The sequence below is a fragment of the Lytechinus variegatus genome, chromosome 11 (assembly GCF_018143015.1).
Source record: "Lytechinus variegatus isolate NC3 chromosome 11, Lvar_3.0, whole genome shotgun sequence".
Lineage (NCBI taxonomy): Eukaryota > Metazoa > Echinodermata > Echinoidea > Temnopleuroida > Toxopneustidae > Lytechinus > Lytechinus variegatus.
The window spans coordinates 30,800,271-30,814,684 of record NC_054750.1 but is presented as its reverse complement, the minus strand read 5'-3'; the positions used below and the strand labels follow the sequence as shown (position 1 = coordinate 30,814,684).

Below are 14,414 nucleotides of genomic sequence, written 5' to 3'. Positions count from 1 at the left end.
ATGTTTGTAGAGACGTTCTTGCTGAACGGCGGGTTGAACCAAATAATATTCCTTTGCCTGTTTTTCCTTTTCCGCTTAGGACGATCATTCATGTAGGACAAACCTTCCGGGTACCCGTTGGATTTCAGGGCATCATCGTAGATTGGGGTGGCTTTCATGAAAGACTCTTCGTCGCAAGAGATGTCTGACAATCGTCAGACAATCGTCTGCTTATTGAAGCTGGAAGGTTCTTGATGATCGATGGCGGATGGTTAGATTGACTGTGAATATATGTATATATTCTATATATATATATTCTATATATATATAGAATATATATATATATATTCTATATATATATATATATATATTCTATATATATATATATATATAGAATAGAAATAGTCTGCTTCGGCATATGGAATAAGAGTCATAAAAGTTATAGTATATATATATATATATATATATATATATACATGTATATATATATATATATATGTGTGTGTGTGTGTGTGAGGGTGTGTGTGTGTGTGTATATATACATATATGACTCATGAGACACAGACACTTATCTCACTAACAAATTAATGCGAGCGCGAAGCGCGAGCTGATTTTTTTTTAGTATACTGACAGGAAAAGCGTGCCTGTTTAGGACTGTTTGGAGTAACTCATGAGGAGGATACATATCTCACTACACAGATAGTACGAGTGCCGAGAGTGAGCTGAAATTTCTTTATATTCTGACCTGAAAACTTGGTATTCTAAGCATTTTTGGTACCAATGATTAAGATTTGTATCTAAAAGCAGAATAGATGCGAGCGCGAAGCGCGAGCTGAAAATTTTGATATTTCGATTTGAAAAAATGAGTTTAATGGACGTTTTTGATAAAGGACAAAATATATATCCAAGAAAAGATGATGGCAAATCGAAGCAGGAGTTCTTTTGAGGCTTAGAACTGAAAACGGGACATTTACATTCACCTATTTAATCATGAAAAGTATGGGTTTATGCTACAGAAATGATGCGAGCGCGAAGCGCGAGCTGAAAATTTTTATATTCCAATCTGAAAAGAGGACATTTTGAGCACGAATTTGAATAAAGAACGAGTTGTGTATCGCCATCTCGCTTACTGAACATTACAATCTTGTTTTTTTAATGCATATCCGGAATTATTGGGGGGGGCAAAATGATATGTTTGCCCCCCCAATATTTTCATTGGTGGGGCGATCGCCCCCCTGCCCCCCAGGATCGACGCCTCTGCCACCAGGGCCCTTTTACACCAAGCGTAGCAATTTATCATGGGGATGATTTCTACGATTGATTGCATTGAATATATCATACATGATCACTCAAAATCAGCACTATATAATCGATTGCTACGATTAATGACACAGGGCCCCGGTATTCGCATTGTTACGGAACGGTGACGAAGTTCTTTTGTGTGGAACCGTTGACTTGCACATGAATATGATGGAATGTCTTTCAATTTTTTCATCCCTCAGGTTTGGTGGTCTAGATTCAATTTAGACATAAAGAAGATTTTAATGAAATGAAATTATTATTTTCCATTCAATTCTAATAACAATGGTGATAATAGCGATGTCTTATTGAGCGCACACATCGTCAGAGACGCTTATGGCGCTAGCGCAGCAACAATTCTTTTGGATATATAGGCCTATATACATAAATACATATAAAAAACAACTATCAATTATAATTGTTCACGTTCGATATTCGTTTCGTTTTAATTACAACAAGACATATATACGCAGATTACAAACACTAAATAATATGGGCAAAGAAATATACAAGCATTGATAATAAATTCACAAAGTTATATATTTGCTTCAATGCTGATGGCATATAAAAAATGATGATGTATTATATCAAAACAAAATTATTTTACAGATCAAATGAAAACTAGTTGGGTTCTGATACAAACATTTAAACTGAAACGTACCCCCCCATTTCATTCAAATTATGATAATTATGGTGATTATCATTTTTTTAGAAGCGGATAATAATTTGTTTGTGGTAACTCCCGTAGGAACTCGGCAGGATAGCATTTTTTGCTGGTAAACGCCAAGCTGGTATACAACCAATTACCTTGGAAACATTTTACGTCTTGGTTAATCAGTCATAGTGGCTGACGTAATAGACGGCAGATATCACTCTTGGGCCTTTTTATCAAAGTGGAGACAATGGCAGAGTTGGGATTCGAACTCACAACCTTGCGATTATGAGTCCAATGCTCTAACCACTGGACCACACGACCCTTCGAATAATGATTTTGATGGAATTAAAACTGGGCGGAAGAAAGAAGAAGTAGGAAATGAGGTAAAGGGGAAAACGAGAGTGTGAATAAGGACGAAGACAAACTCATGACTAGATTTTTATTTGCCGTATTTGCAGCAAATATTTGCCATCTTCCGGACGAAAGGAATATGTTTAATTTGCAGTCTCATGTTCATTATTTATATTATCTATGATATTCACATCACAAAGAATAGGAAATCCCAGAGTAAATTTTCCGACACTCTTATCCATTCTTAGTTTCTCACCTTCTGAAGGGTCAAGTTTCTTTCTTTCTTTCTTTCTTTCTCTTGTTGTGGATTTTAGCTGCTATTGCTTTTATTCGTTTCTTTCTTTCTTTCTTTTTTCCTTTCTTTCTTTCTTTCTTTCTTCCTTTCTTTCTTTCTTTTTTCCTTTCTTTCTTTCTTTCTTTCTTTTTTCCTTCCTTCCTTCCTTCCTTCCTTTCTTTCTTTCTTTTTTATTTATCCATCCATCCCTATCTTCCTTCGATCCCTCCCATTTATCTCCACCACCCCACTTCTCACGACTATTCGCACCCTTCCCTGATATTCTCCCATTTTCTGACAACATCGATGTGAAATATTTCTTTCGATCCCTGATCATTGCTGTTTGCATTTTCATTCATATCAATAATATGCTATGAAAAATCATAATCCAATTTTTGTTGTGGCCTTTAGCTGCTATTGCTTTTATTCGTCATCAGACACATCTGTCTCTCCTCTCCCTTAATAATTCGCAGACGGAATGTCAAAACATCAGTACAAATATAATAGTTTTAATTCTTTCAAAAGCATTGTCGAACCTCAGTCGGCCTTTGACCGAGGGGACCGACTCCCACGCCATGCATCGCACACACACGGGGGCAGCATGAATAGCGCAACCAAGCACACCCCTTTTCTAAAAGATTATTATTTGAGGAGAGAACAATAAGAAAACAACTGAAAATCGAACTTAATATGACGAACAATGACAAAGACCACAGTTGAACCGCATTCTCACCGATATAGCGATACAGGTACGACGAATCGTCTTCGCACTGTATACTGAGCCATTCGACTGTATAGAATAAAATTGCAAATCGAAATACCTTGGAGAAACAAGCACAGCTGATTGAAAGAGAGGCTCATGAATATCATTATCTGCTGGCAAATGTAATGATTCATTAATGTTGAGTTTATCTCTGGTTTAAGCAAATGGTCTGATCTGATCGAGCAAAAAGTTAGAATAAGAGGAATTAAGACGAGCTGTACTGAAGGAAGTACCTGGTCGAAAACAGTCTGAAAGAAAAAAAATCGTCGTCTGCTCACAAAGGGAATCACGATGAGCATGATGAGCATGGATGATGGTAAGTATTAAAAAAAAAAAAATCATATTTAAAAGAGAATTGTCCTCCAGAAAAGAGGTCAATCATACAGTAGTTGTCCTGTATATATACATATTGGGTGATTTCAAGTACGGTGTTGATCAACCTTTTGGTGTTGGTGTTAGGTCAATTTTTACACGATTATAACGCCAAACATAAAATGAAGATGGTCCTTAAAAATAACCCAATAGGCCCACTAGTTATTGAGGTGTTAATAATGTGATCTGTATCAGTCTTGCAATATGAATAAGATTTGGAGCTAGGGAAAGCAATCCAAATTTCAACAGCAACACCAAGGCCAACACCGGTCTTGAAATCAACCATTATGATTAGATGATAGTCTTGATGATATCACATTTCAGACAGCAAACGGTATGGTTGTAACGTCAGGTTACAGAAATACTATCATGGCAATATATGGTTATTTGATACTAAACTAAACTGGACTTGTTTAGAAGGGAAATGCAATGATTGAATTCTTATTTGGTAGAATAGTGCGGTACGAATGTTCAAGGAATGGTGGACATTTTTTTGTTATCACTCTTGTGCAGTGTGAAAACTGTGGTGTTAAAACTGACACCAGTTGGTGTTAATAGAGGACCAGACCCTAATGTGTTAAAATTGCACCCTAGAGATTCAAATTAACACCAAAGAGTGTAAATGTAACAACCCAAGGTGTTATAACACCTATAGGTATTCAACTTTCACTGTCAATTTGAAATCGGTGTAAAATAACTGATGTGGTCCTCTAGGTACACCGCTTAACACCACATTTTCAAAGGGAGTATTTTTTTGTCCGATCGAATTTATGGTAAAAATCATCTTAAACCAATATGTTGAATAGATTGTAACAAAATTATTTTAAAAAGCAACGTTGTTGCTCTTGCTGTTTTTTTTTTTTTTTTTTTTTTTTTTTTGGGGGGGGGGGGGGTTCATACAAGTCATATTCAACATCTCATTGGTCTTGTTTTGACCTGTACGTCCTTTTAAGAGCGTATTATATTCCTATAAAGACAACTTAAAATGAAAATGCTGCCTCCTGAGCTAGAGACCAGATAAGTTCAGGTCTTGTGATATATCTGGTTCAAATGCTCTGTAACATTTTGTTGAAGAGAAATGAAGTATAATTACCAATGAATTATAATCACTGCAGCTATGTAAAACAACATAGAGGGGGATCACATCATCCATGGGACATACTTGCTATTACAAAAGTGAAATTATTTATTTAGAAGGTTTTAAGAAAAAAAGTAGATTGAGAGACAGAGCAATTTGGAAAATCTTTTTTCTTTTTGCAATCAATGTAAAGGGACAAGGAGACTGGAACTGGAGATATGCCTCTGGGAAATGGGATGATAGGGGGTGCTGCACCCCTCAATTTCTATGGGGGTGCTGTATCTCGGAGGGGTGTATTATTTTCCGTAGACAACACATTCAGCTATTCTAGAAGATGTGTAAAAATAAAAAATTAAACCAAAATTACATTCATTTTGTAGTGATTTTTTCTCTTTTCTTTCTTTCTTTCCTCCCTTCCCTTCCCTTCCCTTCCCTTCCTTCCTTCCTTCCTTCCTTTCCTTCTTCCTTCCTTCCTTCCATCTTCTTTTTTTTTCAAAGTTCTCTTTACCAATCTGACTTGTATGTTTGTAGGAAAAAACATTTAAAAATCACTTTATTACTCTGGATTTTACTTCATCATATTCATGGGAGAAGAGTCGCTTTCCAAACTTTGATTATGTGTTTTGTCGTAACATTCACACCCAACCCTCTTTTAAAACAAATGGGTAAGTGTATACAAAGGCATTATGCTTTCAGTTTTAGCATTCAGCATTCAAGGAAATAACCGAAAAGATGTACTTATTTTTTTTAGTTACATTTTATTCTTGCATTTTTTAAACGACAGTGAAGGGAAAAACATATCTTTTTAGTCTTTTTTTCTTAGATTATTGTCAAGTGTAATCTAATACATGCATATATACATGAACTTATTTATGTTTCAACGACAGAAAAGTAACTTAATTAGGACTGTAATAAGAAAATGCGTAGAGTATAGGCCTTACTTGAAAGAATGCTAAATAAATATAGCAAAACAAAATTAATAATCACTGGAACATGTAGAATCTTATTTTGCACGAAGCATGGACCTTATTTTTTGTGTAAAAATAATCGGCTATTTGAGTCGCCTTAGCTCAGTTATCGGTGTAATTATGTCAGATTTGAGGTCATATTTGATTCTCACAACACCTAGAACTGTCTGACTGACCCCGAAATATATTTTCATTGTACCGGTGACCCAGATTCAAAAGAGAAGATAAAAATGCGGAGTGAAAAAAGGAATACTTAAGTTGTCCCCTACTGTAAGCTCTTTTCGTTGCTTTTTGAAATAATAAATATAATAAGTGATGGTATGAATATGTCCAGTTTAGGTCATCTTTGATTCTGACAGCACAAATATCTCTGCGAAGAAAACATTACTTTGATGTTGAAACATGGTTATTTTCCTTATTGTTTGCTGCCAATAATTACAATCACGGCATGTTTATCAAATTTTAGTTATATAATTTATCTAATGTAAGAAATCGCAAATGCATCATTCGAGAAAATTACTTTTGACGCAACAAAAATTAAACAACATCAGCAATAACAAATACAAACAAAAGCTGCAAGAACATAATGAAATGTCATCATCATCATCATCCTCATTATCATCCTCCTCATCATAATTATCATCACCATCATCATCAAGGGAGAACAGCAGTATTTTGCAAATACAGCTGAATTTGGTGATCCTCCGTTATTGTATATATCTCTTTTTTATATTGTATATTTTTTTTATCTGATTACGGAAATAAAACAAACAAACAAACAAACAATCATCATCATCATCATCATCTTCTTCTTCTTCTGCTACTTTTTTTTTCTTTTTTTTCTAATTCTTCTTTTTTCCTTCTTTTTCTTCTTCATCATTGTCATCATCATTATAACACTTGTCGGGAAGTGGACGTTGTCATCATTGCAACCATCAACATCATCACTATCATGATTATATCAATATGTGGAATACATGTAGTTATAAATATCAGCTTTTACATGTTTTATAATAAGCTTATTTTGTTCAACCCATTATAATTCGTTATAGGTACACCCCTACTTTTCTCTTGATAAGCTTTCTAAGGCCAAATTTCCCTCACAAACATGACAAAAGGAATTTCAATTTGTTTTCATTTAAAATAAGTCAACAAAAAATATACAACCCAATATGTCGCTTAACAATAACATTCCTGTTTTATGATTTATTTTGTGTGTGAGGGTGAGGGTTTGTGTGTGTGTATTTCCAAAGTAACGCACTTACTAGACAAAAGATAGAGTCGTAAAAGTAAGAGAGCAAGGATTTTTTTGATCTGGTGCTGATTTGGGTTGTTTAAGGGGGCAAGGACGGTGCAAGCCATTTTTTACAGGAAGACCGTAATTTGAAAATTAAAGCACACTAGGAGTTGGAGGTAATGGGGAAGGGGCTTTAGAAGGCCCCTCGCCCCACGTAATGAGAAGTAAACAATCTTAGATGGTTGGGGGTACACTCTAAAACAAATCAGTAAAAAATGACTAGGGTCAGCTAGGTGCAACTGTTATTATGGTCATATTTGACTATTTTCTAGTCGTACAGGGTTATTCTTTACTAGAATATATGTCAGAAATGTGATCTAGACATATTAGTTACACCAAGCTGACTACTGGTCTACACTCTAAAAACAAATCAGTCAAAATGACTAGTTGATAGGGTCAGCTGGGTGCAACTAGAATTATTCTCGTCATATTTGACTATTTTCTAATCGTATTTTACTAGAACAGAGTCTCTGTCAGTAACTAGAATATAAATAGGGCCTATGTCAGAAATGTAACTCTCAGGGATTGTCATATCAGTCGCACCCAGGTGACTACTGGTCTAGTCAATTTTGCTGATTTGTTTTAAGAGTGTAAGAATATCTGTCGCCCCCTCGCAATCAGTTTCTGTTTGATTGCTCATGATCAAAGCACATACCCAACCCATCTGGCTCTTATTCACAAGAGTTTGCCATCCGTGACTTTTACCTTGAACCTCGCTGGATCTCATATACATTCTTATGCTTCGTTGTCAATAACAGGTCACCGATTGATTAACTTGAGTATGCTTATATGACGTTCTTCCGCTCCATTTTTAACAAATAAAGGTGGTTGTATTGTTCCTGGGTTCGGGCCCGTCAGGTGGATTGGAGTGATGAACAAATCGTTCAGGATGGTTATGATATATGCTTATCATCATGTGACAATCATATGGCAATCTTTCAAAAGAGAGAACACCCACATAATACAATAGGCATATTTCAGGAGTAGGAGCCATTTTATTTTTTGTTATCACTATTGATAAAGAATTCGACATTTTGTTAAGGAGAAACTAATGTTACAGTTTTCTACGTCTGAGCACGATCCTTCTACATGTATCTTCCTTACTGAGAAAGAATGTAACACAGTATGAACATTATGATTGTATCAGTATATTGATAAATCATAAATAACATATTTATCTTTTTATTCAAACTGAACAAATAATATCAAAATAGATAGGAGACGATTTGACTATATTTTATGCCAATTGTGAGAATAATTGTACTCACTTTCTTTTTATTTTGTATAATAAGATTGTAGGTGAGATATATAGCTTGGTATATTTTAAACCAGCCTTGATAATTTGGATTATTTGAAACTCAGAGAAAATAAAATACTCCTTTACTAAATGTATCGAACTACTGTAAAGATGTAAAACTTATTGGAAATTATACATGACATTCACATATTTTCGTTAAATGTCAATAATTGTTGTTCCGTGAAATTTAAAAGAGAATAAATGGGCCTCGAATAAGGAGAGAAAACAAGAGTGAGGGGGGGGGAGAAGGGCGGGTGTGTAGAAAAGAGGAAAAAGAAGTAGATGGGTTATCGATGCATCTTCATTATGTTAGCATCAACTCCCTCATTTGAATATCGAACACATCATAAATCACTTTCAGGACAATGAACACAAGGAAAACTTCAAAATGCTTGTGTTTGTTATGCAACCTTGAAATTTTAGTCTGATATTTTCTTGTCATAAAATCAATTTGTTGTGCGAACTTGCTTGGTTGTAGTAGACTTTTTTCATAACGTTTTAGAGGGTATATACTCAATCGAAATTGTAATAACGTTTTAGAGGGTATATACTCAATTGAAATTGTAATAAATCGAACTATGATTTCCCCGGTTCTAACAGATAGCAACAGCCACGCCTCCTTTGAGCTTCGAGACTTCACCGTCATAACCCCATCATCATCATCATCATCGGGCAACTCACCCCCTCCTCCGTACTCGACGAACTCGGACACGACGAGCCTCGATGTCTCATCGGTGGGCCAAGGCGAGATCATGGAGGACTCGTTCTCCGTGGTCACCGACAGCAGTGCGGCATCGTATAATGCTGGGCGATCACAACACCACTTTGGACTCGAAGACGACTACGATTATCCTGATATTGTACCCGCGGATGTAAGAACCATCTTTTATCTTCCTGGCAGTGTTGTAAAGGGGCCCGTTTTTTTTTTTTTTTTTTGGGGGGGGGGCATGTACCATAACGTGTGGGGGCAACATGTGTCTAAAACTTTTGGAGCGAGTAAAGCAAGCTAGAAAAATAATTGTAACCATTTTTTAAATGAAAATCTAGTTTCGTGATAGACTTTTGACATAATATTAACATTTAAAAAAAAATCGCATCATATCTCATTTTTTCTCTTTCCTTTATCCCTTTCTTATGTCCTTTTCTTTCCTTTTCTCCCCCTCTCCCTTTCCCTCGCTTTACCCTTTTCCCTTGGAAAAATATTCTGGTTGATCTGCTTTAAGTTTATAATTAACGTCATTATTTAACAACGTTGAATTAACCACCTAAATATAATAATAATAATAATTCCTTCTTATTAAGCGCTTTTTCAAAAGTTACAAAGTTAAATAATTAACAACACTAATGATATCATGATAATTTGATAATATTAATAATGCATATTATTTTGTAATAATCAAATACAATATGCAATTTTGATGCCAATCTTAAAACCATCGATATCGCATTCCATCGTTTCAAACCGATGGCATTTTCTTTAAAAAAAATCTTTAATTCAGTGTATTGATGAAATTTACAATTTTTTTTCCTAAATATCAATGTTGGTGATTCGGGCGATGTTTGATATTTATTTACTTTGACTTATCCATTTTTAGAGTGCTGTCTAAATCTTTTTCATTTCATAATTAATTGATCATTAAATAATTTCCCGTCTTTGATAGATCCGTAAAGTGACATTACAAAAGAACTTTCGAGGGTTTGGTTTGACTGTAGCCGGCGGGGCCGATAGTCCGTATGGAGAGTTGCCCGTGTTTGTGACGAGTCTTGACCCCCAAGGTCCGGCTGCTGAATCAGGAGAAGTGAGGGTAAGATTGGCATTCTTATTTATATTGATATGTTGACATTTCTTTCCCTTATTTAACCTTTGCTTTTACGATTTGGCTTTTCCCAACTCTCCTTTTTTGGGATAACTTTTCACCCTTTTCCCCTTTATCACTCTTTCTTTCTTTTTTGTCTTTCTTTTTTTTCCCTTTTTCTTATCGTTCTTGTTCTTCATTTTGCTCTTTTCTTTCTGCTTTCTACTCCTTTATCTTCACCTTTTCTCCTTCTTTTATTTTACTTCTCCTCCTCCTACTTCTTCTTTTTCTTTTTCTTCTTCTCTTTCTTCTGCTTGTTCTGGCTTCTTCATCACCATCATCCTCTTCAATTCTCCTCCTATTGTTGATGACCCCCAACTTGTACAAAGAACCTTACATGGTTCATTGTAGAACACAAAATGTTTTGAAGGACCTTAAAAAACCCTCTTGGCTTCTTTGAAGGACGTTGAAATGTTCCAAATGTTGGACAAAGAAAGTTTCTTAAATTTTTAAGAGTGAAGGGTGGAAAATGTTGAATGAGACCCAATACGTTTTTTTATAGTCTTCTTTCTTTCCTGATTCTCCGCTCACTTTTTTCCTCGAAAATTGATGGGGGTCGCCCCTCCTTATAGTGCAGCGCCCTGATTACGTCAGCCTACTATAATAGTATCCTTTGCCATTTCCATTTCATTTTCAATTTAGATTGGTGATCGGATTGTAAGCGTCAATGGAAATGAGATGGAAGGCAAAACTCACACTGAGGTGGTTCTGGTAATCAAACAAGCGGGACGAAGAGTCACCCTCGAACTCACAGAGGGACCGGAAAACATTATGAACTATCTCGAATTCGAGTGACCGATGTCACCACCAAATAGACTTTGTTCTATATGAAGACACGTTGCACATCATAAGCCTTCGCTCGCGATCCATTCCCACCTGATTTTTATTTTGTAAATGAATTGTTGAACTCTACAACTGTCTGCTACAGCTGCAGGGGTTCATTTCACACTAAGACTGACAACTATGGTAACCTTGCAATAAGGGCAGCTACCGTGGTAACAGGGCTCAGCGGCCTATCACAGTCAAGGTTTCCACTGTTGGTACTATAATGGGAAAGTTACAATAGTTGTTAGGTCTTTTTAATAACTTCCCCGGGTGTTGGACGAACAACACAATAAAGCATTTAATACCCCAGTTTTTGCTGTGAGCTTTTGAGTTGAACTGCGAGCCAAACGGAGAAAGTAATGGACATCACGTGGGTTATCAAAACTGAACGTCAGAGGTCCGCAGTCTCGATCAACTTCCAGCCAATCATACAAGAGCGATGGTATGACGTCATCTGAGCGTGGTCTCGGCGATCTACGGTTTACGGTTGGTTCAACTCACTCTCGCTCTCAACCGGGTCGTTGGCATGTTGGATCGTATGACGTGCGCCTATCGTGTGCAATTTTGGATACTAGCTATGAACATTTTGAAGAATAAATAAGACTGCTGCTCGACACGATTATTAGAGAGATTGATGCTGCACTATGTTTGAATAAAATATGCTAGCTCTTCAATTTGCGAAGGTCTGGGGGAGCATGATAGAATATTGGACTGTATTTTATATTATACTGTGTGTAAAGTTGATTGTATGTAAAGGCATGGTCACACCGCCCGGGCGTTGTTGGAGCGGTCATTGGGCGGTGGGGAAAGAGGGTCGAATTTCGCTCACAAAATTGGTGAAAAAATCGAAAAAAAAACCCAAACAATCGAAATCGAATATGGTGAACGGTAGTGGAGGTGCCGTGGCCGAGTGGTCTAAGGCGCCTGGCTATACATGGAAAGTCCGGGGTTCGATCCCCGGCCGCGGCACCTATGCCCATGAGCAGGCATTTCATCTACAATGCTCTTTTATCTTGCTTTCAAATAAATGGAAATGCTATATGCATTATTGGTAACTAGGTGTGCACTTGTTAAAAAAAAAAAAAGTAGCGCGCGGTGATGATTTTTTTTCTCTCCGCTCCACGACCGCTCCAACAACGCTCGGGCGGTGTGACCATGCCTTTAAATCCGTTGTAATATCATTGATGCGGTGCTGGGACATCATCTTATTCATTTACTTGTTCCTGCAACATGGATGCAGGCACAACCCTACTACATAGCATAAACTGATGTGATGAATTAACATTTTCTCCCATCATGTACATTCAACAAGATATGAAACATACCCTGAAACTCATTATCAGTCCTAATATGGGCGCGTCGTGGTCTAGTGGTTCTGACTCTCACCTTTCAAATAAAAGGTCGTGGATTCGAATCCTAGCCATGGGGATGTTTTCCTTTAGCAAGAAATTTACCCACACTGTGCTGCACTCGACCCAGGTGAGGTGAATGGGTACCCGGTAGGATTTTTTTCCCTTGACGCTTTAGCGCCGATATGGCGGCTCAACTACGGCCGGGGTATCAGGGAATGGGGGGGGTGGGTATGATACCACGTATCAAAGCGCAGTTTAGTAGATGCACATAGTAACATCGCTATATGAATGGATATATCATCATTATTATCATTATATATTCTTCACATAATGTGGAATTGAATTTTAGGCGTGCCTGGCACATCTCTTCAACACTCTGCCCATGCAGATGTGATAGAACTTACAAGAAAATAATGAATAAATTAATAATTATTGCATCAATAACCCTCAACCGAATTATTTTATCATAGTGTAGGAGCATCATTTCACAGGAAATACACCAATTCTGTTTATTCTTCTATTATCATATTGCTACATATTCAACTAAAATAAATAAGACTTATAAGTTTTATTTTGTAGGAAATTACCCCAGAAAAGTATCAGAGGTAATCTGTTTGTCATATTAGAAATTGACGATTGTGTTATCACAATTATTATTTTCATTATTTTTATCAATTTTATTATATTTTATTGTTTAAGAAATCAATGCAACATTGTCGTTTCTTCGATATTTTTTTTTATGTAGGATCCTGTTCAATTCATATATTTATGTAATATAATGCTTGAAAGAGTGTAAGATGATTTTGCAAAAGTAAATATCCTGAGAATTTATACGGAATATCAATTGATTATCTGTGCAGGACGCAGGTTACTATATGATCATCGATTTTTAAAGGAATATTTTATGCTGATGATATAATGTTATATTCGTATATCAAGCTTGCATTTTCTATTTTTTTTCTCGTAAATTTGAGATGTTTTCAAATATGTGTTACTCTGTATTGATCTCATTAAATGTACAGTGGTTGTTGACCGTATTTCTAGTAAAGGGATAATGATATTTGTAAAAAATAGTAATCTAGATGTTACACCGTAAAAACTGTGGTGTTAAAACTGACACCAATTGGTGTTAATAGAGGACCACACCCTGAGGTGTTAAAATAACACCCTAGAGATTGAACATAACACCAAAGAGTGTAAATGTAACAACCATAGGTGTTGTAATAACACCTATTGGTGTAAAACTAACACCACCAATTTAACACCGGTGTAAAATAACTGGTGTGGTCCTCTATGTACACCGGTTAACACCACAGTTTTTGCTGTGTACCAATATGAGCCTAAGAAATCTATAATAAAGAGGAAATTCATACAATCAGAATGTCTGTCAGTCTGTGATTTTTTTTTTTAGAATTCCTTTCCGTAACTGTCGTAAATGATCGATGTTCTTGCCAACTAATGCATTACTGATTAAAAGTGGACTGTGGTTAAAGTTAAGCAATATTTTGTGAAAACAGTCGTCATGAATATTCATTAGGTGGGCTGATGATGTCACATCCCCACTTGTTTTTTTGTATTTTATTTTATGAGATTTGGTTTATTAAAAAAATTTCCTCCAAGAAGTAGAAAATTGGATTGACAACTGATTTAGTGCATTTTATATTTATTGCTGCAATTTATTTCATTAAAAGGGAGACATGTTATTTAAATCAGTATGAAATAATGAAAAAATATGATAATAACCTAAGAAAATGGAAATTGGGGATGTGACATCATCAGCCCACCTAATGAATATTAATGATGACTGTTTTCACAAAATATTGCTTAATCTTAAACGTCAATAACTTTATTATTTGTTATCCGATTTTGATGAAATTTTCGGCGTTTTGCTCAGTGAATTCTACTCTATGTATTAAGATAAAAATATTTTCTGCCTGGACCACTCCTTTAATGTGCTGAGTGGTACTTTATATTTAATTTTTGATTAATATGCGTGAGACCTACCGCCCCGAGTCACAGAAAAAAATATCTGTTTCCCTTTCTCCACT

At 35.9% G+C, this 14,414-nt stretch overlaps 1 protein-coding gene across 1 annotated transcript; it reads left to right on the top strand.

The window, feature by feature from the left end:
* Nucleotides 1-3,070: 3,070 nt before the first annotated feature.
* Nucleotides 3,071-11,828, top strand: LOC121424049 (multiple PDZ domain protein-like). Its single transcript, XM_041619628.1, has 4 exons — nt 3,071-3,637; nt 8,934-9,205; nt 9,995-10,138; nt 10,832-11,828. The coding sequence occupies exons 1-4, from the start codon at nt 3,613-3,615 to the stop codon at nt 10,982-10,984; spliced, it is 594 nt and encodes a 197-aa protein (XP_041475562.1). The 5' UTR covers nt 3,071-3,612; the 3' UTR covers nt 10,985-11,828.
* Nucleotides 11,829-14,414: the final 2,586 nt, after the last annotated feature.

Bases quoted from the DNA above. Each gene is read 5' to 3' on its own strand.
- LOC121424049 (XM_041619628.1), top strand. From the start codon at position 3,613: ATGAGCATGATGAGCATGGATGATG. The intron at 3,638-8,933 runs GTAAGTATTAAA...CGGTTCTAACAG, and splicing joins CATGATGAGCATGGATGATG to ATAGCAACAGCCACGCCTCC. The intron at 10,139-10,831 runs GTAAGATTGGCA...TTTTCAATTTAG, and splicing joins CTGAATCAGGAGAAGTGAGG to ATTGGTGATCGGATTGTAAG.